The sequence below is a fragment of the Alosa pseudoharengus genome, unplaced genomic scaffold, assembly GCF_046254945.1.
Source record: "Alosa pseudoharengus isolate Yale_2024_CS ecotype anadromous, Long Island Sound unplaced genomic scaffold, YU_APseudo_1.1 YU_APseudo_1.1_scf_7, whole genome shotgun sequence".
In the NCBI taxonomy this organism is placed as follows: Eukaryota; Metazoa; Chordata; class Actinopteri; order Clupeiformes; family Clupeidae; genus Alosa; species Alosa pseudoharengus.
In genome coordinates this window covers 4,993,577-5,014,620 of record NW_027468859.1, presented here as the reverse complement: position 1 = coordinate 5,014,620, position 21,044 = coordinate 4,993,577, and the positions used below count along the sequence as shown (strand labels likewise).

The window sequence follows — 21,044 nt, the reverse complement described above, 5'->3', positions numbered from 1 at the left end:
GTGGCACGGCACGGTTGGCGTCGGCGGCGTTCTAATCAGCAGAACCAAGCGGCCTGTTCCCCGTGCTCCGTCAGCAGGCTCTACGCAGGTAGACAGCTCCCTCCTCCCCCGGGCGCCACCAGCAAACACGAACACCCTCCCCCGGGAATAAGATCCCACCTGCAGGGACCGCCAGCGAGAGGAGCAGGGGTTGGGGTCGGAGAGGGTGGAAGAGAAGAGAGAGGAGGAGTGGAGAGAGGGAAGAAGGGAGAAAAGCATAGAGGAGGAGGAAGAGGAGGAAGACCTGGGGGGGCCTGCAGAGAGGAGAGAGAGAAAATCGAAGGAACACATGCGAGCGAGCAGGCGAAAAAGCAGATAAGGGGGCACCATGAAGAAGATCTACATCGGGAAAACCGCGCTCAAAACCTCCCGCAATGGATGGAAGCATCAGAAGAAAAGGTACGAGAAAGAGAGAGAGAGAGAGAGAGAGAGAGAAAGAATGACAAACTGAGAGACGGATAAGTAGAAAATGTGTTTGTTTTTTTTATTATTCCTCTAATTTGTCCGCCCACTGGGTTCGTGTGGGATCAATCCACTCCAATCTGACATGAAGGCCATCAACACATCAGAGCACTCTGTGCTCAGGCCATCTCATCTCTCCCTCCCCATCTCCAGCTCCAGCTCCAGCTCCGCCATCACACAGTGAACTGAAGCTGCGGTTGGATGAGTCAGGCTTCAGAAGGTCGTTTTTTTTATGTGTGTGTGTGTCGTGTCCTGCACCGTCGCCTGTGTGTGTGTGTGAGAGAGAGAGAGAGAGAGAGAGAGAGAGAGAGACAGTGTAGGTGTGTGGCCAAGTGTTGTCTCTGTGTGCGTGAGTCTATCTGTGCGAGTGTGTGTGTGTGTGTACAGTATGTGTGTGAAAGAGAGAGAGAGATTGTGATCGTGTGTGAGGTATTTATCTGTGTGTGTGTGTATGTGTGTGTGTGTGTGTTTACCTGGGCAAGCAGCAAACCTCTCATCACATTACTACTCCACATCCAGTGCTCTCTCTCTCTCTCTCTCTCTTCCATCTGCGGCGCCAGTGGAGGCTGGTGAGTCACAGAGCCAAAGGTGGTGGTCTAATTAAAACATCAAAGCCGCTCCAAGAATGACGACAAGAAAGAAAGAAAGACAGAAAGAATGAAGAAGAACCAGTGCTATATGGAGGTGGTGATAGGATACATTTAACAAAAGAAAAAAATATCTAGAACAAGATGGTGTAAGCGCTGTAAACAAAGGAGGAAAACAAAAACATGATGAAGGGGGGTGTAAGTGTGTAAGTGTAAGTACACAAGCGATTTTCAAATTGGCTCACAGATATGTCATAAAGTATATATCTCTCTTGCCCAGGAAATCTGGTGTGGTACTGTAGTTTAGCAGGATGCTTACAGTTCAGATCTGCTTCTGCTAGTGTGAGTTGAGTTTACAACGGGTGAATGCACCATGTGCTGTCATTACAAGGTCATCTTCCCATCTGTGGTGTTGTATCAGAGGCTCACTGGAGGAAGTAGGACAGCAGTCGATAAGGTTAGGATTGCTTTATGGTGGAGGTGGGAGTATTCAGATTGACTAAATAATGTGTGTTTGTGTGCGTGTGTGTGTGTGTGTGTGTGTGTGTGTGTGTGTGTGTGTGCAGGTTTGTATGAGTGAGTAAGTCTGTCTGTCTGTTTGTATTTTATAATTCTGTGTGTGTGGGTGTATTAATGGACCCATCAAAGCGCATATGAGTGGGACCTGATTGATCTCCATATCCATTTAATTTGCACCCATACGTCATCTTGGAGAGAAAAACACACATCCCAGCAGGACAGCTCTCTTTGGCTCCCTCAGGGCATGGAATAATAAGAGGGGAGTGTGTGTGTCTGTCTGTGTGTGTGTGTGTGTGTGTACTGTACATGAACATGTTCATACATACATAGCATGTGTCTCTATGTGGGTATATATGGTGTGTTTGTATGTATGTTTTCTCATTCTCATTCTTAATGTGTATCTGTATGTTTATCTGTTTGTGTATGTGAATACCCATGTGTGTCCCAGGGCATATGTGCATGTGTGTGTGTGTGTGTGTGTGTGTGTGTGTGTGTGTGTGTGTGTGTGTGTGTGTTTGTGTGTGTGTATTTATCACACTATTACTTAGAGCGGAGACAGCACAGTAACCCAGGGTGCCCCACGCTATCTGTTATGTTGATGTCAATAGACAGCCATTACCCATTACCCCCCCACCCCCACCCTGTTCTCTCCTTTTCATCAGGACCCTCCCACCCCCCATTACCCCCCCACCCCCACCCTGTTCTCTCCTTTTCATCAGGACCCTCCCACCCCCCATTAGCCCCCGCGCTCTGCTTCTCATCCTTCAATAACTTTCACACTCTCCTTCCTGTCGTCTGTTGACTCTCCATCCATCCATCCATCATCTCCACCACACGTATTGGGTTATTGTCATCCCACTTCATCTGGGGGGGGGGGTTTGTTAATTATATTGCCTTTCTTTTTTTCCTTTTGAAGATATTGATATCATGTGACCCGGTGATTAACCCTGTCATTGATAAATACTTATGCGCAAGGATGTTTTGACATGAGGCTGAGGGGTGAAAAAAAATTTCATAGGCAGCCAACCCTTAAAATAAAATGTGATATTAATTATAATGATATACTATAATGATTATACATAATACTTTCACAGGTCACTGGTAATTTCTGGCAGGTAACACTACCATTTTTTATGCATACAACTTTAACAACTGTATATGATTTTTATGACTTATTACTTGTAGTTCAACTCTTGAGCCGTAGCTGTTCCATGAAGCAGTGCTGGTAGATGGTGGTGGGAGTTATATAGCAGTTAGGTATATGCCGTGGAATACGGTGCACATCAGCAGTGTGGAGTGGAGGCAAACATTCATCAGTATTCAACCAACCAGCAGGAAGTTAACCTTTTGTAGCCTTCTGTGTCGAGACTCCATCTCTAGACACTCTCTCTTCCTCTCTCTCTCTCTCTCTCTCTCTCTCTCTCTCTCTCGCTCTCTCTCTCTTTATTTCTCTATCTCTCTCTCTCTCCCTCTCTCTCTCTCTTCCTCTCTCCCACTCTCTGTCTCTCTCTTCCTCTCTCTTTCACTCTCCCACTCTCTCTCTCTCTCTCACTCTCTCCCTCTTTCTCTCTGTCTGGTTTCCTGTGTTCCTCCTCCCCCCCACACGCATCCTCTGCTTTTTGCAGCTCGCTGCAGGAGCAGAAGGAGGACCTGCGGAAGCGTCTGGCCTACACCACCCACAAGCTGGAGCTGCTGCAGAGCGAGTTCGACTCCACCCGCCAGTACCTGGAGACGGAGCTGCGCCGCGCCCAGGAGGAGCTGGACAAGTTCACCGAGAAACTGCGCCGGTGAGTCAGGGGGAGTGGGGGGGGGGGGGGGGGGGGCACGGGGGTGGGGGGGTGGAGATTGGAGAGGAGGATGGAGAGAAAGATGGAGGAAGAGAAGAGAGAAATACAGGGAAAAGTAGAGGGAGGAGAAAGAGGGAGGGAATTGAAGGTGTTCACTGAATGAGGTTGTAGGTTGTGGAGGATGGATAGATAATTAGAAATTAATCAAAGAAATTAATTATAGACTGTTAGCATTGTCTTTTTTGTTGCTTCATCTTATTGTCTTACAGTACTTCATTTTCCATTTCTGTTCAACATATTTGCCCTTCTATGTGTGTCTATGTATTTGAGCTTTGGCAATAATGTTACTAAATGTTAAGGAAAGAGACATCTGGACATCTATCTTCACAGAGAAATGCGCCAGTGAGTCAGGGTGGTGGTGGTGGATGGAGAGAAAAGGGGCACAGCATGGTGGAGGTGGAGAGCATTACAGGAAACAGTAACTTTGACAAGCTCAACAAGGAGCGGCACTGCACTGCACGCAGTGGTTAGAAGTGGAAGATGGAGCGACCAATAGGAAGCCAGGAGAAGGAGAAGATAGAATAATCAGGGGGTTGAGTTAAGACCAGATGGTAGTCAGAGAAACACAGCAGACATAGACAAAAGAGGTTCTAGCGATCAGGTGTTTCTGACGAAAGAAACATAGAGGGAGAGGAAAAGTGGTTGGGGAGGTGATGGGGGAGAGTTCAGTTCACCGTAATTTCCCAACTATTATACATTGATTTTGCAAAATTTCTTCAGCTATTAGGTTAATACATGGGGGCAGTTAATATGGTATTAATATGTTTGTTTGTTTGGTTTTTTTTTACTTGCATAAACACTGCCCTGCGGTTTATACACAATGTGGCTAATACACAGGAAATAACTGTACTGAGAAACAACAGTGGTGTGAAGAGCAGGGAAACGTAATAGGTTCTGGACCCAAGAGCACAGCCCTTATACCAGAGCCGGAATCCGGGTTGAGATGAAGTTTTGAGTGTATGATGACTACTGTGATCTACTCTACAGCAGTGCATTATGGTCTTTGGGGCCATCTCTAAGCAAGGCTTGATTAGTAGATTGAAAAGCCAGGAGAGCAGGAAGAGTAGCCGACACCATCAAGACCAGCGGCAAAATTGAGCCCAACACTTCATCATACTCTATAAGAGTTTCATTCATTACAATGATATGATTATTGGGAGGGTTGCATTGGCCACTTTTGATTATTGGAGGGATTTGCCCCCCATCCCCCACTCCACACTCATGTTATGCCTATGATCAAGACACAGGCAGCAATATGGTGACATTGACTGAGCAACATCACACAAGAGGTGTAGCAAGGAGATGGCTGCCGGACACCATGAAAGACTCTCAGCTCAAGGTCCTACTTGACAATATCCATTAGTTTAGACCTGGCATGTCCAGTGCTGTATACTATATAGATGGTTTGAGATGTGGACTATGAACATTTAGATTTTTTTCAAGAGCCTCAAAATCTTAAATGTGCCTGAATCTTACACTATGCAGGTTTAGGTATTTTTGGAGACTGTAGCACTCCCTCTACAAGTCACAGTATATTTATATTTTACTTTGCTGTTGTAAATAGTAAACTTCTCATGACTTATCCCCCCTGTACACAATGAAAATGCTTTTGTTGTGGAGGTGAAGGATTAACAACAGGCAAAAACTATATCCAAAGAGCTATATCTACTGACAAGATAATGTTTCACAATTCTCGCAAGATTTATTTGGCCACCGTTCTTAAAGTTGCATTGCTGGTTTTCTCGATAGTGACTCGCTACGTCTATGCTGTATAGCTATGCTAGATGAACGATTCGCCTATTACAAGTTCATTTACCAACAAATTGGCTTCGTTAAATGCAGAGACCAAATTTCCCTCACGGGATCAAAAAAGTATATATACTTTATACTATACTTTAAAGGTGAAAATCTTGCATAGTGTTCCTTTAAGACAATAATAAATAATCAAACACACAGTTCCACTCATACACTGTCTACATGTAAAGAACAGTAATAAATAGTAAAAAACAAAACACTTAGGGACCGTTCGTTATTTATAAACGGGGTCACCGGAGGAAAATAGGGGAGGGTCATGTCTTTTTATTCTTTGCTGAGGGGAGGGTCACCTAACTTTTTTTGTCTAGGAGGGGGGTCACCCATCTTTTGTATTAATGAAAACAGCAAAAAATCAAAGTGGCTTGTTTGATTGTTGATTTCTGTCACCATAACGTTCTCTTTCATTCCATAGCTCTGTCAACATTGAACAATGAAAATAATTCCCGGGTTTCTCACGCAAAATACGGAAAATGTCAACATCCGTCCCCATTAACATTGGAAGGGTTGGAGCAACAAAGTAGCCTACTTTATTCACGCCTAACAGCCTATATCCATTTGGTCAACTTTATCCAACCCTAAAAAAGCTATTTAACTTTGGTTTACTTATAATTTACCGTGTAGCCTAGCCTAACTTTAAACAGTGTGCATGCTTATAAAGCATAGCCTACTTATCCACACATCCAGCTCCTAACGTTTTGACAAGCATCTCTACCAATTGACCTTGTTCCTGCCCATCTCTAGCTTTGCTGTCTCCATCCTTTCTGTTTTTGTTGTTTGCAAAAAATATATAGTAGGCCCTATTTATTGGTAACCAGCAACAAGTGCAATTTGTTAATCGCTGTCATTCTCTCTCCTGCCAACAAAAATGTGTTACGTTCCAAGTAGCAGTGCGTAATTCTGCTTCATAAAGTTGAACAAATACATTGGTCATACAATAGCCAGTTTATGGTCTACAGTCTAGAGTTGGTAAGTTATGGTAGGCCAACTTATATACTTATATACAGGGGGATTTCTTTGGCTCTTAGCCTGGCAGGTGCGCACGTAGACATACCTAGCCTACAGCCAAACACTGCAAGCGCCAATGAATCGTGCTCTCACGACAACCACGTCGTTAACTTAAATAGGCCTACTGTAGGTTAACATCACTCTGAGTTCGCATTCAAGCAAGCAAAACGATGATTTGAATACATCTGTTTCTTTGGAAGGGCAAGGGGTAACAACAGGACAACACAGAGACAGGCCAGAATGCAGGACTATGAGAGTAGGCCTAGTAATATGGGATATTCTACGGGAAAATATTAAAACGGCAAGACAGCGGGGAAAAGTTAAAATGATAGGCCTAAACCCGGAAAAAGTTGGCATGTTAGGTATTTTTCGGTCCCTGTGATTATTTGTGAAATTGTGCAAACGGCCTTTTCAAGTCATTTGAGAAGGAAGGAGTGCAAGCTCCCAAATTGACGCTCGTCTGAGAAATTGAGTTTTGGATAATGTTCAGCTTCGGCAGCTTTACAATGACTGAGGAAGCCTAGAGACGAGTCAATAGCAACAAGTTCATGTGTTGAATTTGTTATTACCCAGTGTGCTTTGTTGAATGGTCTCAATGTTTTATTGTTTTATTTCATGTGAATACTTACTAGAGGAGTAACTTATTTCAAGTAGGCTAATGCAGTTGCAGGAAGTGTGCATTTAGTTTCCATGCTTATTGTGTTTCCACAACAATGTTAGTGAGTAAATCTACTGAAATGGCCACCATCTTGGTGAAGTGTGATGTGTAAGATCAGAAAGCAGAGGGTGAGTTTAGAACGATAGCTTAAGTCGATGTGTTTTCATAGCGCTTAAAAGCGTGGTCGATGTGTTTTACAACGTGGGCGGAAAGTATCGACAATTGGCCGGGGAGGGTCATGTCTTTTTTGAAAAGACTGCTAGAGGGTCGTTGAAAATTTTCTTGCAGGCAAGGGAGGGTCATGCAACTTTTGATTGACGCACTCAAAATCCCTCCGGTGACCCCGTTTATAAATAACGAACGGTCCCTTACTCACTCACACACACACCATACACACACAGCCACACACATTGTACAAGCATCCAGTCAATGTATCAGTATGAAATACTGTATCAGAAGAAATAAAACATAAATAGTCCCATTATTGCCCATGATGTCCCATTATTGCACATTAACATTTGATTTTGTTCAGTTCACTGACCTCTAACCTCTCCCCTTGTGGCACACACTGAAAAGAGGTTCACTACTTTGATAAGTTGAGGTTGCACGAAGATATCTTCTCAAAATCTCAGATCTTTAGCACCCTAATAGCCGAGCTCTCCCGTTCCTTAACTATTAGAGTCTGGGTCTAGCGACTTCAAAGTCACGCGTTCAGTGTCCAGGGAGTTGAGGGCCATATCGCTTTCACTGTGCGTCGTGCTGGATGAAAGCATGTCTAGAATGACTGAATCTAAAAGGGAGCTCAGTGTTCAGGGTAAGGATCCATTTGTAATGATCCATCTCTAAAGTCTTAATGCATGACTGATAACACAGTATGCCATTTACAGAATGAGGTTTTATTCATGTGAACCTTTTAAGCACTTGATGGAATGAGAGAAGGGAATGTATGTGAAGACATTATCATAACTTCTAGCCCTGGTAATTTACTGCATACATACATTCTTAATTGTTGTACATGACCGAAATAGCTATAGGACAAATTATATATTAGCCAAAAGATGTTTTAACCTCTAAATATGCCTTGGAGCCATCAGTATCTAGTTACGTAAGTCTACATATATAGGCATTTATTTCATAGGTTTATTAACACACTGAATTTGTCTGTGTGTGTGGTGTTTGGATTTGGCTTTGTTGTTTTGAGACACACACTATTCTTCATTATTAGCTTTTTGAGATTCTAGTTGGAGGATCCACAGAAGTGTAAGTGCTCATTACACTTAGGGTTCAAAACACAGATGGGAATACTGGCATAGGACTTCAAATACTGTATGTGTGTGTGTGTGTGTCTGTATGTGTGTGTGTGTGTGTGTGTGTGGTTACTGAGGAGAAGCTATAGCATCTCTGCAGCTACATACATAGTGTAGACTAAACTGTACTTTACTTCCAAGCCATTATAAACTGAAATGAATGGGTAATGGTCTATACTTTATCATATAGGGCTCCCTGATTATTTTTATGACCAACCCTGCTATTTAGATCACGCTATTGCCACTCTTAATCTCACCATCTCATCACTGAATTTCCGAGCAATCAGAGCATACATGCTTCACTGGCATGGTTTCTTGTACAACATGATTTGCCAAGTGTAGCACAATGCTCGCGCCGGGAGCTACAGCTAATGACTGAATATGGTGGGCTTAAATATTCCACTACTTTTCATCCACGCCTTGGACATTTACAATTCTGGCTATGGCTACTACGAATCACACTTACAGTAATGGTGGAAGCAGTAGGAGTTCAAACTGTGTCTTTTTTTTTATTGTGGAGTTTTTCTATTTGTCTGGAGCTGGCCCTAATCCAGGCGCTATGCTCAGGGTTAGAGTGGCGCTGGCCCTAATCCAGGCGCTATGCTCAGGGTTAGAGTGGCATGGTGGCAGAGGTACGCTGCTGGTGAACTGTAGCGCTTTAGGCTTTGCACAGGGATTTGCCACTGCAGGGAATAAAGGTGGCCTCTGCTCCAGTAATGAAGAGGCGGATTGATGGTGTGTGCGAGCAAGTACTAACCAGCCTGTGTGTGTGTGTGTGTGTGTGTCTGTGTGTGTGTGTGTGTGTGTGTGTGTGTGTGTTTGTGTTTTACCTCCACAGAATACAGAGTAGCTACTCGGCTCTCCAGAGGATCAACCAGGACCTGGAGGACAAGATCCACAGGACGGTGAGTTCATGAAGTAGTAACATAACCACTTTATTAGGTGCCTAGGTGTGTGTGTGTGTGTGTGTTTGTGGGTGAGTTAGAGAGACAGGGAAAGTGTGTGTGTGTGTGTGTGTGAGGGGGGGGGTTGTGGGTGAGTTGGGTGTGTCTGTGTGTGTGTGTGTGTGTGTGTGTGCGTGCGTGCGCGCGTGTGTGTGTGCGTGTGTGTGTGTGCATGCGTGTGTGCGTGCGTGTATGTGTGTGTGTGTATGTATACTGTGTATATACGAAAGGAAGAGAGAGGGTAGACAGATGATCGAAAGTAACACGTACGTGACTATGCATACAAAGTCCCACATCTATCCTGTGTCCACGTCCGTCCATCTCTGTTCGGGCCCGTCCACCCGTCTGGGAGCCCATCCATCCCTGTATGCGCGATTAGGTGCGACCACGAGTAAACACACTGACTGGGTGAGCGATGGCTGGGTGTGTGTGTGTGTGTGTGTGTGTGTGTGAGGGATGAGATGAGATGGGTCCACGCATGAATCTGAATACCGACGCGGCCCACCCCGGGGCAAACTGACACTAATAACAGCCCTCCTCCACTGCCTCTCTACCCCCCCCCTCCTGTGGCAGACGAGGCAGGAAGTCTATTGTCCCTGGGACCATGCTAGCGTCTCTCATGTGTCATGGCTGGCGCTGCCGCACACTCCATGGGGTGCAATTAGCCATCTTCATTTGGAGCATATTAGTACTGTTGATTATTTTGCGCGCATGTTCCAGGCATGTCGTTGGATGTGCTTGCGTGCCCCTCGGAGTTGCTTGGAGTGCATTAAGCTAATGGGGTTATTAAGGTGTCAGAGCAAGCATGTGACATACGTACGTAATGGGGTGTTTGCTTATATGTTTTGTTTTTCCCTGTGTGTGTGGTGAGATTGTAATGGGGTGGGATGTCTGTGTGGTTTGGGAGTATTTGATATTCATTGGTTCATGTCCGCGTGGTGAAGGAGGGGGAGGTGGGGGAAGATGAGGACGATGGAAGTTTCTAGAATAGATATTTGAGGTTCCGGCGTGTGCGTCTCATCAATCAAGCTGTCTTTGAGTGAGACAGTGAGAGTGGTCACTATGTGTGTGTAAGTACTTGAGTGTGTGTGTGTGTGTGTCTGTCTCGCGCACGTTTCCTACCCTGTCGCCACTGTTCCTGCCCGCTCACGTGTAAAAGCGCTTTGGAAACGAGTGACATCTCATTCTGCTGCCCCGTTACGCCTGACGGACTCCACGAGAGCCGCTTCAATCCAAATAATGAGGAGTTCATTTGAATAATTAAGGTAAATCCATTTAGCCATTAGGCACGACGGGACGCAGGCGCTTTCTGTGAGAGGACGAGGATGAGGAGGGTGAGGATGAAGGGTGAGTTCAGAGGCAGCTCTGCAGTGCCAGGGAGGCTCAAGCAGAAAAGTGCTGACGGCGTTGTGTTCAGAGCCGGTGTCGAAGTGCCGCCCCCCCACCCCCCGACCCCCCAATCCTACATACACACACACGCACGCACGCACGCACACACACACACTCACCACCACCCCTTCTCTTTCCCCTCTCCTCCCCTCAGTCTCAGCACCATGACGACGAGAAGCGAGCGCTAAGCCGAGAGATCATCGTCCTTAATAACCACCTCATGGAGGCAAAGATGACCATCGAGAAACTACGAGAGGACAATGTAAAGCCTTTCTCTCCCTACAACCTCTCTCTCTCTCTCTCCATCTGTCTCTTTCTCTCTCTTTCTCTTCATCTCTCCTCTGTTGTCTTCCCTGCTCCCTCTCTCTCCTTTTGTGTGTGGGTGATGGTCATGATTATTTACATACGTATATATATACAGTCCTATATGTGCCTGTGTATATATATATATATAGTCCTACTTGTTACAATACATCTATCACACAGAAGCAACAGAGGTTCTCATCAACATGAGCCAAGTTTATTTGTTTAGCTGTACTTGTTCTACTGAACACACCATCATGTGGGGCGCCTTGTATTGATGAATCCCCCAGCTCCTTTTAATTACATGAAACCACAGGCACACTGTGGCCATGAAACAGAAAACATGTGAAGCCAGCCCCAGGAATCTGTCTTGTTATCACCCCCTGAACACACACACGTACACACACACACACAAACATGCACACACATATACCACAGCCGCAGTCCATACAAAAACCAACACACAGTCACGCACACACACACACACACACACACACACACACACCACAGCCCCCATCTACACAAATTATCTCACACACACACACACACACATACAGAGAAAGACACACACACACACCACAGTATTACCATAGCCTGGGTGACAGATTGCTTGTGGCTGAATGGCATGATAAATTAGCGATGATCACAGAGGGGGCTGCTGTCCCACCTGTCTCTTTCCTGTTTCCTGCTTTGGGGGATTGCAGGACCTCTACCGAAAGGACTGCAACCTGGCTGCTCAGCTCCTGCAGTGCAGCAAGTCCCACTACAGGACCCAGCTCTCTGAGGTGAGTCTCGTCCGTCCATCAGCTCAGGAGGAGGAGGGGGGGGGGGCTATGAAGGGGGTGAGATCAGGCATCATCTTTTACTGTGACACCTGCGGATATTTACTAGCCAGTATACAAGACTAGAGGATATACAGTATTATAATGACATGTCAAGCGCCTATTCGGATACTCGAGGCCCCAGCTTCAAATTTCCTGAACCCACTCCCCATCTCTCTCTCTCTCCCACTCATTTCCTGTCACCTCTTCACTGTCCTTAAAAAAGCAGAGTGTGAGACTGTTCAGAAGTTTGTGGATTAACCACAGGGTAATGCGTAATCACCACTTTCTGCAGCTCGGAGATGAAACAACTTAACAATGGCATAATCATCTCTCACAATATATCTCAGAGACACAGATACTCTCTTGTAGTCTCTTGCGAATGAGCAAATGAATTACAGAGTGACATTGAACTTGCCCATTGAAACTCGTCTGAGAAGACGCATGGCACTCCTGATGGATGGGTGACAGCTTGTTGATGGGGCCGAATGAATAATGCATCAGGCGGGAGGCATAAAAATGTAGAGCTGATGATCGCGAAGGTCCCTGTCTCGTTCGCCAAAAGCATCATGTGTTTCTTTAAAGTAGCCAGCTTGCCTGGGCATTGATGAGACGCACTAACGCCAACACAGCCTGGTGCTGCTGCTCACTGCATTAGTTGCGGGCGCTGTGCCAGTCCTTGGTGGTATAACAGAGGATTTAAACTGGCATCCTGCCTGGCATTTGAGAAATATACAGATAAATATGAACATACGTATATATTTCTGTGCAGTGTCTGTGTTTTGGCACATCCATTGAGATATAACTCATCAGGCCTCGTTATACTATTAGATAATAGCGATTTATTTCCCTCATAGTTTCCGACCTTCGACCATGAAGAAAAGAAACAGGTGGATTGTTAAATTATACACACAAGGTGTGAATAAAAGAAGACATAGATTGCGTGGGTCTATGAGATATGTTCCTCAACACAGCCAGATGGCCATTAGAAATTCAGAACACATTTAAATTTTGGTACCAGCAACATTTGAAATCATCCCTTCCATAAATGTTACTTATATTTCATTTTATTTTTAAAGTTGTGGCAAGCCATGCTTAACATTTACCTAGCGTTGCTGGCTTTCATATGAAATCATTTTCTCTGGAACTAGCTCCTGTTGTTGGCATAAGACTATAATTAGCTATGTTCCCTTTGGAATTAGTTGCAGTTTACTTCTTGTTGTTGCTATGGTGAGCGATCTGACAAGTAAAGCGAGGATGTGATGTTAAGAGGATTCAGGCCTAATGTTGTGTCACTGTGCACACACTGAAACCTGTGGAAGTACAGTACATCTCAAAAGAGCTTCACACCAAGGTCTCTATGAGAGAGAGAGAGACCTTTTCAGTGGCAGGGACACTTTTCTTTTTTCCACTTTTGTGTAAAATACTGATGTTTTATTCCTTATGTGTATTCCTTATATATTCTAATGTGACTTCCAAATGTGTAACTGAAACTACTGAATCAATATGCCAAGGTCCTATTGCTTTCTCTTTCTCTTCCACACCTCCTTCACACACATCCTTCACACACCTCCTTCACACACCTCCTTCACACACCTCCTTCTCACACCTCCTTCACACACCTCCTTCTCACACCTCCTTCACACACATCCTTCACACACCTCCTTCACACACCTCCTTCACACACCTCCTTCACACACATCCTTCACACACCTCCTTCACACACCTCCTTCTCTCTTTGTCTTTTCCTCTTGTGCTCATTTTTCTCCTATCTTCATCATTTCACTTCTTGCTGTTCTCTCTCTCTCTCTCTCTCTCCCTCAGCTGCCTGCTGATTTCCAGGAGCGCGTGAGCGTGCACATGGAGACCGCCCCGCTGTGCCACTCGCCGTACTCGGACTCGGTGCCCACCTCGGTCATCGCCAAGGTGCTGGAGAAGCCGGACGAGGCCTGCAGCAGCAGCCAGGCGTCCCGCTCGCCCAGCCCGCAGCCCCAGGAGCAGGCCTTCCTGCTGGGCAGCAGCATGGGCAGCGTGGGCAGCAGCGTGGGCGAGCGGCTGGGCGTGGGGCTGGGGCTGCGCGGGGGCACCTACAAGTCTGACCTGTACAGCAGCGACACGGCGCTCTACTGCCCGGACGAGCGGAGGCGCGAGCGCCGGCCCAGCATGGACGTCCACGGCAGCGTTGTCATCGGCGGCGGCGGCGTTGCCGTTGGCGTTGGTGGCGCCGTATCGCAGCAGCAGCTGCAGCTGCAGAGGCAGCATGTGGCGCAGCTCTACGGACCGCAGAACTCCACCGACAGCAACCCGGACGAGGGCGACCTCCGCGGAATGTCGCCGGGGCCCTTCGGCCAGCAGGAGCACTTCGGCGGCAAGTTCGGCGTGCCGTCGCTCGGCGGCGGCTCCAGCTCGTACTCGAGCTTCAGCGGCGGCGGGGGTTCTGACGGCGGCGGCGGCATCGGCGGCAAGGGCCAGGGTCCGCTGAGCAGCGGCGCGTCCTCGCCGTCCTCGCGCCACCACCACGCCACCCTCTACATGGACTGGCGCGACGCCGGCGCCGACTACGAGCACAAGAGCGACTCGTCGTGGGAGCGCGACAGCCCCGGCGCCTTCTCAGCGGCACCGCACGGCTTCCAGCAGGAGCTCAGCCTCCACAGCCAAAACGGCGGCGGAGGAGGAGGAGGAGGAGGAAGCGGCGGCTCGCCCGTCTATAGCCGGACGATGTCGTCGTGCTACAGCGAGCCGTACGAGCCGCTGCCGCCGTCGTCCTCGCCGAGCGTGGCCGCGTACGGCGACAGCCGGCGCAGCAGCGCGTTGCCGCCCGACGAGGAGGAGGAGGAGGAGGACGCGGAGGAGGACGAGGAGCTGATGATCGGCCGCTGGCGGCAGCTGAGCGTGGACGACCTGAACACGGCAGCGGCGCACGCCTACCGCAGCAGCCCCGGCCGCGCCTCGCCCTACAGCTTCTCCGAGCAGCACTTCTCCGTGCGGCCGGCCAAGATCCGCCTGGGCCCGCTCTACAGCAGCTTCCAGGAGGGCACCACCGACGTCTACCACCACCACCACCAACAGCAACAACAACAACAACAACAACAACAACAGCACCACCGCCACCTGATCGGCACCGCCAGCGTCGACCCCATCTGCTTCTCCTCGCCCAGCCCCGAGTGCAGCCCTGGAGGTGGGGGTGGGGGTGCTGGCATGCGGCAGGCGCACAGCCAGGCGCAGCTCTACCGCGCCGCCAAGGACGACAGCCAGGAGGAGTCCGAGCACAGCCTCTACCACTCGGGCGGCAGCTCCAAGGACATGGAAGGCCTCGGGGGGCCAGCGTCTGTGGCCGGGAGTGGCGGTGGCGGCGGTGGCGGCGGTGGTCCTGAGGCGGCCGAGTACGTGGACGTGAGCCCCAACAGCTCCACCGAGTCGCTGCACATGCAGGGCGCGCTGGACATGGCCGGCGAGCACGAGCTGCAGATGTATCAGGCCGAGATGCACGGACACGGCGTGCACGCTGGACACGCCGCCATGACCGCCGTCGGCCACGGCAGCTCGCCGCAAAGGGTCACCCCACGGCCCTCGTCCGCCCAGCCGCATCAACAGTACCAAAAATTTGGGACCCTGGGGCTCACCCGCAAGGACAGCCTGACCAAGGCCCAGCTGTACGGGACGCTGCTCAACTGAGGTGGACGGCCCGGAGCGGAGCGCTCCCTCCTCCTCCCACTGGGTTTTTAGTGGAGAGTGAGTGAGTGTGGAGCTCAGAGCGGGTTAGACGCCAAGGGGGCCGAGGGTGATAAGATGGAGGGGAATGCTCTGCTGCTGAGTCAGGAAAGTCTAAGGGCAGACTGTGGCACAAAAGGTTCTCAGTCTCTCTCTCTCTCTCTTTCTCTCTTTTCATGCTATCTTTTCCCCTCTCTCTTCCTCAGTCTCCCTCTCTCTGTATCTCTCGCTCTGCGTCTGTTTTTCTCTCCTCATATCCCTCTCTCACCACTTTCCTTACTTTCTCCCTCTCTCTCTCTATTTATCTCTCCCTCTTTTCCACTTTTCTTCTTCCTCTCTTTCTCTGTTGCAGTATTTTTGTAACTATTCATGAATGTATTCCGGGTCTGTAACTCTGTTCACGCACAGCTTTTGGACTGATCTAAAAGGTCTTAAGGAGAGGAGTAGGCTCAGCATCAGGTACTCCTCATCCCTTCTACAGCTGAATCTCTCCCAGCTTAGTTCAGGTCCACCTGTTCTTATGACCCTCCCACCCAATGACCTAGCAGCATTGCATTGCTACTGCAATGCAAGACCATTATAAAGACACATTATGGTGTTTTTTTCAGTCATGACATATATCCGGGACAACAACACAGCCCAACTTATTACAACTTATTTATTTCATGTTAACAAAGGTGTGTCACATTTAATACACACCCGTTAAATTGCTATGTAACATTACTTTGAGACTTGTGATGTAGTAGAGGTATCTGTAAAAATGTAAAAAAGTCATTTCGATGATGGATATATTACAACTATATTTTAACCATAGCTGCACTGAACAAAACAAGTATATTAATATCACTAAATGTTGTATGGGATCGAATATTATTATTTTTCTTTCAAAGAGCCCCTCAGCCCTTAGGAAAATAACCTAGACTAATATAAACTGTGGTAATTATATTCATAATCAAATAGAAAAGGCTAAGACCAACAGAGGCGGTGGAGACCTAGAAGTCAAATAAAAGAGTATTTGTATGTGCTGGCTGCTGGTAATCTGAATCAATTTCCACAAGAGCCTTACTGAAGATAAGCGAGTCACAGACAACGTTTAAGCTGACCATTATTATTCCATTTCTCTTAGTAATCTAACTGAAAACAACAAAAAGCATTTTGCCTTGAATGTGAATCAATGAGGTATTTTTCAGGTAATCAAGAAAGACTACTATGGTTTGTCAAGTGTTGTATGTTTGTGCACAGAATTGTTTAATTTAATTTACTATCTGCTATACTGGCCTATATCAAGGGTTAACTTTAAATGAAATCTAGACGTGGAATAAGAACTCTAATTCTGGTTCACTGATGGACATTTCAGCTTAATTTGATGAATTGTGGTATCAAAAAAAAAAATTGACTTGATGTTTTTATTATTATTATTACCTGGACGAAACCTGTAAGTTGTTTTGATGCGATTTTTTTTCTTACTGGTTGAATGTGTTGAGTTGCTGGTATTTTATTCCGTTGTGAAAACTCTTCTTTCTTTACTCTATTCCAAGTAGTCCTGGCCCACTCTACCTCAAGACTCTTCCCCCAACAATCCCCCCCCCCCAAACTCCCTCCCTCTCCTTTCTCCTCGATCAGCTGGGAGCTCATTTCTACTGACACCATGATGCATGACTCTATATTTCTGATGTATGTTTCTCTACCCAATAAAGCACAAGACAGCGCAAGATGGCTGTCTCTGCACCAAAGTGTTGTTCTGTCCTCTCTCTCTCTCTCTCTCCATGCCGACATAGCCCTCTCATCTCATTTTGGCGGTGCTCAGCAGACTTCCTGGGGCATGCCACTCCAAACACACACGTACGCACGCATGCACGCACGCACACAAACACACAAGTTTCAGAATCAGACTTGGCTGTATAATTAAGTGTTGGATGGAATCTGTGGAGCACTGGGGCTTGTTTACACCCAAACTGGAGCAGTGCACGGCGACGGGTCCTCTGGGAGAGCAATCTAGTACAGCAGTGTGGAGTCTTAATGCGCAGCACAGGGATCAATCCGCTTCAGTCCAGATAAGCAACACAAAAACAAGAGAAAGTAATGCCCCCACTGAATTCACTTGGGGCGGACTGGTGGAGGGGGGCGTGGGGGAGGAAGCGCCAGCTCTGTTAATGAGCTCCTTCGTCTCTGTGCGTTACTGTACTGGACAGCATGGTCGGTGACTATGACGTTAAAATTCACAACAGCACACTTTTTTTTTTTTTCATTTTTGCTTTCTCAAAAGGGGGGACGCAGCTTTGCTCTGGCTGCTCAGCGTTTTGCCCACTGACTCTCAATGTCACTTTCATTTCACCGGCCCACACCAGACACAGCGGGACCTGCATTTACACTTCAAACCACTCCACTCGAGCACATCAGCTAGGAAAACAAGCCATCTCTGCAGCCCCTGCTGCAAAACCCTGGACACTTGAGCGAAATTTCAATTGCGTGCTGGGCTTCAAAAGAACTATGTGTACAGCAGACCATGACCACAGCCTAATTCTTTTGCTCACTCTCTCTCTCGTTTTATTCAACCAGTTAAAAATAACTGAGAACAATGCAACAGTAGCAGCATCACATTCACATACAAAGACGCTTTCCCTTTGATCATGTCACATGGGAAAGCATGCAACTCCTTTTTACAGAAGCACGGATGGGTGGTGTTATTAAAATGAATCAAAGTTACAGGCAAACTTTAAATGTGTTGAGACACACCGGGTTAGGCCTAATGCCGAACGAGCCGTTAGAAGCCCTGTTTAATAATTCATGAGGCCAGTTCCGATTATTTATGAGTGGCCAACAGCTGAACTAGTACAACAGCTGCCGGAGATAAGGGAGGCAATCGCAGGCCGGGAGGAGAATCCCGATTATTCTGGAGGGTACTTGTAAAATATTCATGCGAGCCATTTGATTTTTTTAGAGAACAGTGCGTCTCGCTACCAACCTGATGGAGTTATTTTTAACTGTAATTCGCAAACAAATTCACAAACGCACTCTTTGGCACCCTTACAAATAAGTAATAATATGTGACCAGATTCACCATTTCAATTACAGCATCCGATACTGCTGCAACAGCACCTCTCAACAGTCCAGTTCAAGTTCAAACACTCCAAGAGACTCGCATCAAAGCTACCAGCTTCTGGTATTTCACAGATCTATATATAGTATGAAAAAATGAGGGTTGTGCTGTATTATCAGAGCATCGAGTCCGTTTTGTTCATTTACAGCACATGATAATTTGCTTTAGAATGACCCAGCAGTAAACCCAGGCTAAAATCAAATCACTAAATCACAACAATATGTAATGCATCATCATCCCCTTTATATGTAGTTAAGTCTTGAAAATGGGCGGAAGTGGACACTCCCACTTTCCTCAAAGCCTCTGTGCTTACAGCTGGGCTCTAAATGGTCCGAGAGGTGTGTGGCCTGGCGAGGATTTGTGGTGGACGGATGGCTGGACGCCTCACTTTCTCAGTCCGACCATCTCCTCGCTCAGGGTCCAGAGTCTGTGTGCCGCCTGGTCGTCGGTGGCCTTCGGCTGCAGCACCTCCTCCTCGCAGTTGGCGAAGCACTTCCCGGTCACGCCGTCCACCTCCGGCGAGCAAGCCAAGTAGAGTGGCGTCTGAGCGCCCTCTAGTGGGCTCTTGAAGAACATCCAGGAGACCAGCTTGAACAGGGGCCTGGCCAAGAACGGGATGCGGACGTGCCGGCCGAGGTTGGTCCTCACGATGCCTGGGGTGAGGGCGTTGACGGTGACGTCTGTGCCGTCTAGCCGCCGAGCCAGCTCGCGGGTAAAGAGCAGGTTGGCCAGCTTGCTCTGGCTGTAGCAGAAGGCTTTGTTGTAGTCAACGGTGCTGTTCAGGTCGTCAAAGTTGATGTGGCCGTACTTGTAGAGCTTGGAGGATACCACCACGATGCGACTGGGCGCCGACGTCTTTAGGAGGTCGAGGAGGAGGTGAGTGAGCAGGAAGTGGCCGAGGTGGTTGACACCCAGCTGCATCTCGAAGCCTTCCTCGGTCCTGCTGTAGGGGCACTGGTAGAGGCCCGCATTGTTGATGAGCACATCGATCTTGGGCTCCTCCTGACAAGGATAGAGAAACATCAATGAGAATTAGGCTACTTCATAAGATGATGTTTTGACTTACATCTCAGTTTCATCTTCCAAATGAATAAATCAATTTTACATTAAAATTATGAGACCAATGAGGTTCATTGCTATTCAGTCATTCATGCCAACTCAATTCTCAGTTTGTGTTGGATTTTCTCAATGACAGCAACAACAAAAAACATGTAAAACGTCTATTAAATTCATGAAGCCTTGAAAAATCCTACGGCTCTATGCATACACAATACTACCCGGATCTAATTAGTATAGTAATGCATATGAAGTTTTGAAGTTTGATTCTTTTCTTAATTTGTGCAATTGCCTAGTGTATTCTTAGCCAATTGCTTATTTATCACTGAAAATTGTACATGCAAGAAACCATAACGATGATTTGAAATATATAGCCTACATTCTCCTACAATCTCCTAAATATTGACCCCTCAGCTTCAACACTGGGGGGAGCTATTCAGCCTGTTCAACTCTGAATCTGCATTGACCTTAGTTACAAAACATCAACTGGTCAACATATGCGTCAAAATATGCGTGGTCCCCTCATAAATAGGCTTGTGTTTAACTTGAGACTGAAACTGTTTAGTTTACCAACGCGCTAGCTGAAAGAAGTCAGTGTCTCAGGCTCACCTTGATAATCTCTTCACAGAAACTGTGAACTGACTTCAGGGACGCCAAATCCAAATGCTTGATGACAACCTCTCCTTGGTCAGGGCCAGCCGTTTTCTTGATTTCCACTGCTGCTTCCTCTGCCTTTCCCAGATCTCGACACGCCATGATCACACGGGCCTGAAGTTTCAACAGTTCAGCGGCAGTGGCTTTCCCAATGCCACAGTTTGCTCCAGTCACAATAATGGTCTTTCCGCGCATCATTCCGGTTGGGAAACAAAGCAATTTCACCGATTTGCGCTTCGAAAATATCCTGCGTGCAATGAGTAAAACTCCGCCACCGAGCACAGCTGTTAAAATAATCGCGGCTGACATTAGGCCAGTGCTAAATTTCCTCGCCAGAGAAATGAGACAGTCGCCGCGTGAAAGCTAGCAAGTTCTGTCACCGCTTTGTTTTGGTCGAGCAAGCGCATGTGTGGTTCGTCACTTCCTGCCTGTCACATGTTAACAGGCTAGCGCGCAGAACAAATCAGAGGATAAAACAACTCTATTTTGTGTACAATATGTATTTCTTCTTAAGTAGCTTACACATTATAGGCCTATGTAATAAATACAAAACAAGGAAGGACATATTTATAACAATTAAGAAAAAAATAATTATAGCTGTGAAAATTAGAATCTACTAGTAGCTCCAGGGGAGGCAGTAGTAACAAGGCTAGCCTATATCAGTATGTCCATGGAGGTGGCCTAAATGCTGAGCAGTGCAAAGTGATTCAGTGTAAGCAGCTGTAGTGGTAAAATAAGATGTGGACTGTAGAGTGTGCTGTTGCCATTGTGCTGGTGTTTTGGCAGGCTTCCAAAAGTCAAGGAAGAGTCTTGAGGTAGAGTGGGCC

General features: G+C 47.1%; 2 protein-coding genes across 2 annotated transcripts; one reads left to right on the top strand and one right to left on the bottom strand.

Annotated features, from left to right (window-relative positions):
* Positions 1-367: 367 nt before the first annotated feature.
* On the top strand, positions 368-15,561 carry LOC143109682 (brain-enriched guanylate kinase-associated protein). The gene is made up of 7 exons (XM_076272481.1): positions 368-438; positions 3,233-3,394; positions 9,078-9,144; positions 10,727-10,834; positions 11,580-11,660; positions 13,521-13,877; positions 13,950-15,561. Exons 1-7 carry the CDS (start codon positions 368-370, stop codon positions 15,369-15,371), a joined length of 2,268 nt encoding a protein of 755 aa, XP_076128596.1. The 3' UTR covers positions 15,372-15,561.
* A 3,174-nt stretch (positions 15,562-18,735) lies between these two features.
* On the bottom strand, positions 18,736-20,608 carry rdh14b (retinol dehydrogenase 14b). The gene is made up of 2 exons (XM_076272482.1): positions 20,173-20,608; positions 18,736-19,509 (listed from the first exon to the last, which is right to left on the bottom strand). The coding sequence occupies exons 1-2, from the start codon at positions 20,524-20,526 to the stop codon at positions 18,892-18,894; spliced, it is 972 nt and encodes a 323-aa protein (XP_076128597.1). The 5' UTR covers positions 20,527-20,608; the 3' UTR covers positions 18,736-18,891.
* Between the last annotated feature and the right edge of the window lie 436 nt (positions 20,609-21,044).

Excerpts from the sequence above, each read along its gene's own strand:
- LOC143109682 (XM_076272481.1), top strand. The coding sequence starts at position 368 with ATGAAGAAGATCTACATCGGGAAAACCGCGCTCAAAACCTCCCGCAAT. Across the intron at positions 10,835-11,579 it reads AGAAACTACGAGAGGACAAT|GACCTCTACCGAAAGGACTG; the intron begins GTAAAGCCTTTC and ends GGGGGATTGCAG. Across the intron at positions 11,661-13,520 it reads ACAGGACCCAGCTCTCTGAG|CTGCCTGCTGATTTCCAGGA; the intron begins GTGAGTCTCGTC and ends TCTCTCCCTCAG.
- rdh14b (XM_076272482.1), bottom strand. The coding sequence starts at position 20,526 with ATGTCAGCCGCGATTATTTTAACAGCTGTGCTCGGTGGCGGAGTTTTA. Across the intron at positions 19,510-20,172 it reads TCTGTGAAGAGATTATCAAG|GAGGAGCCCAAGATCGATGT; the intron begins GTGAGCCTGAGA and ends TATCCTTGTCAG.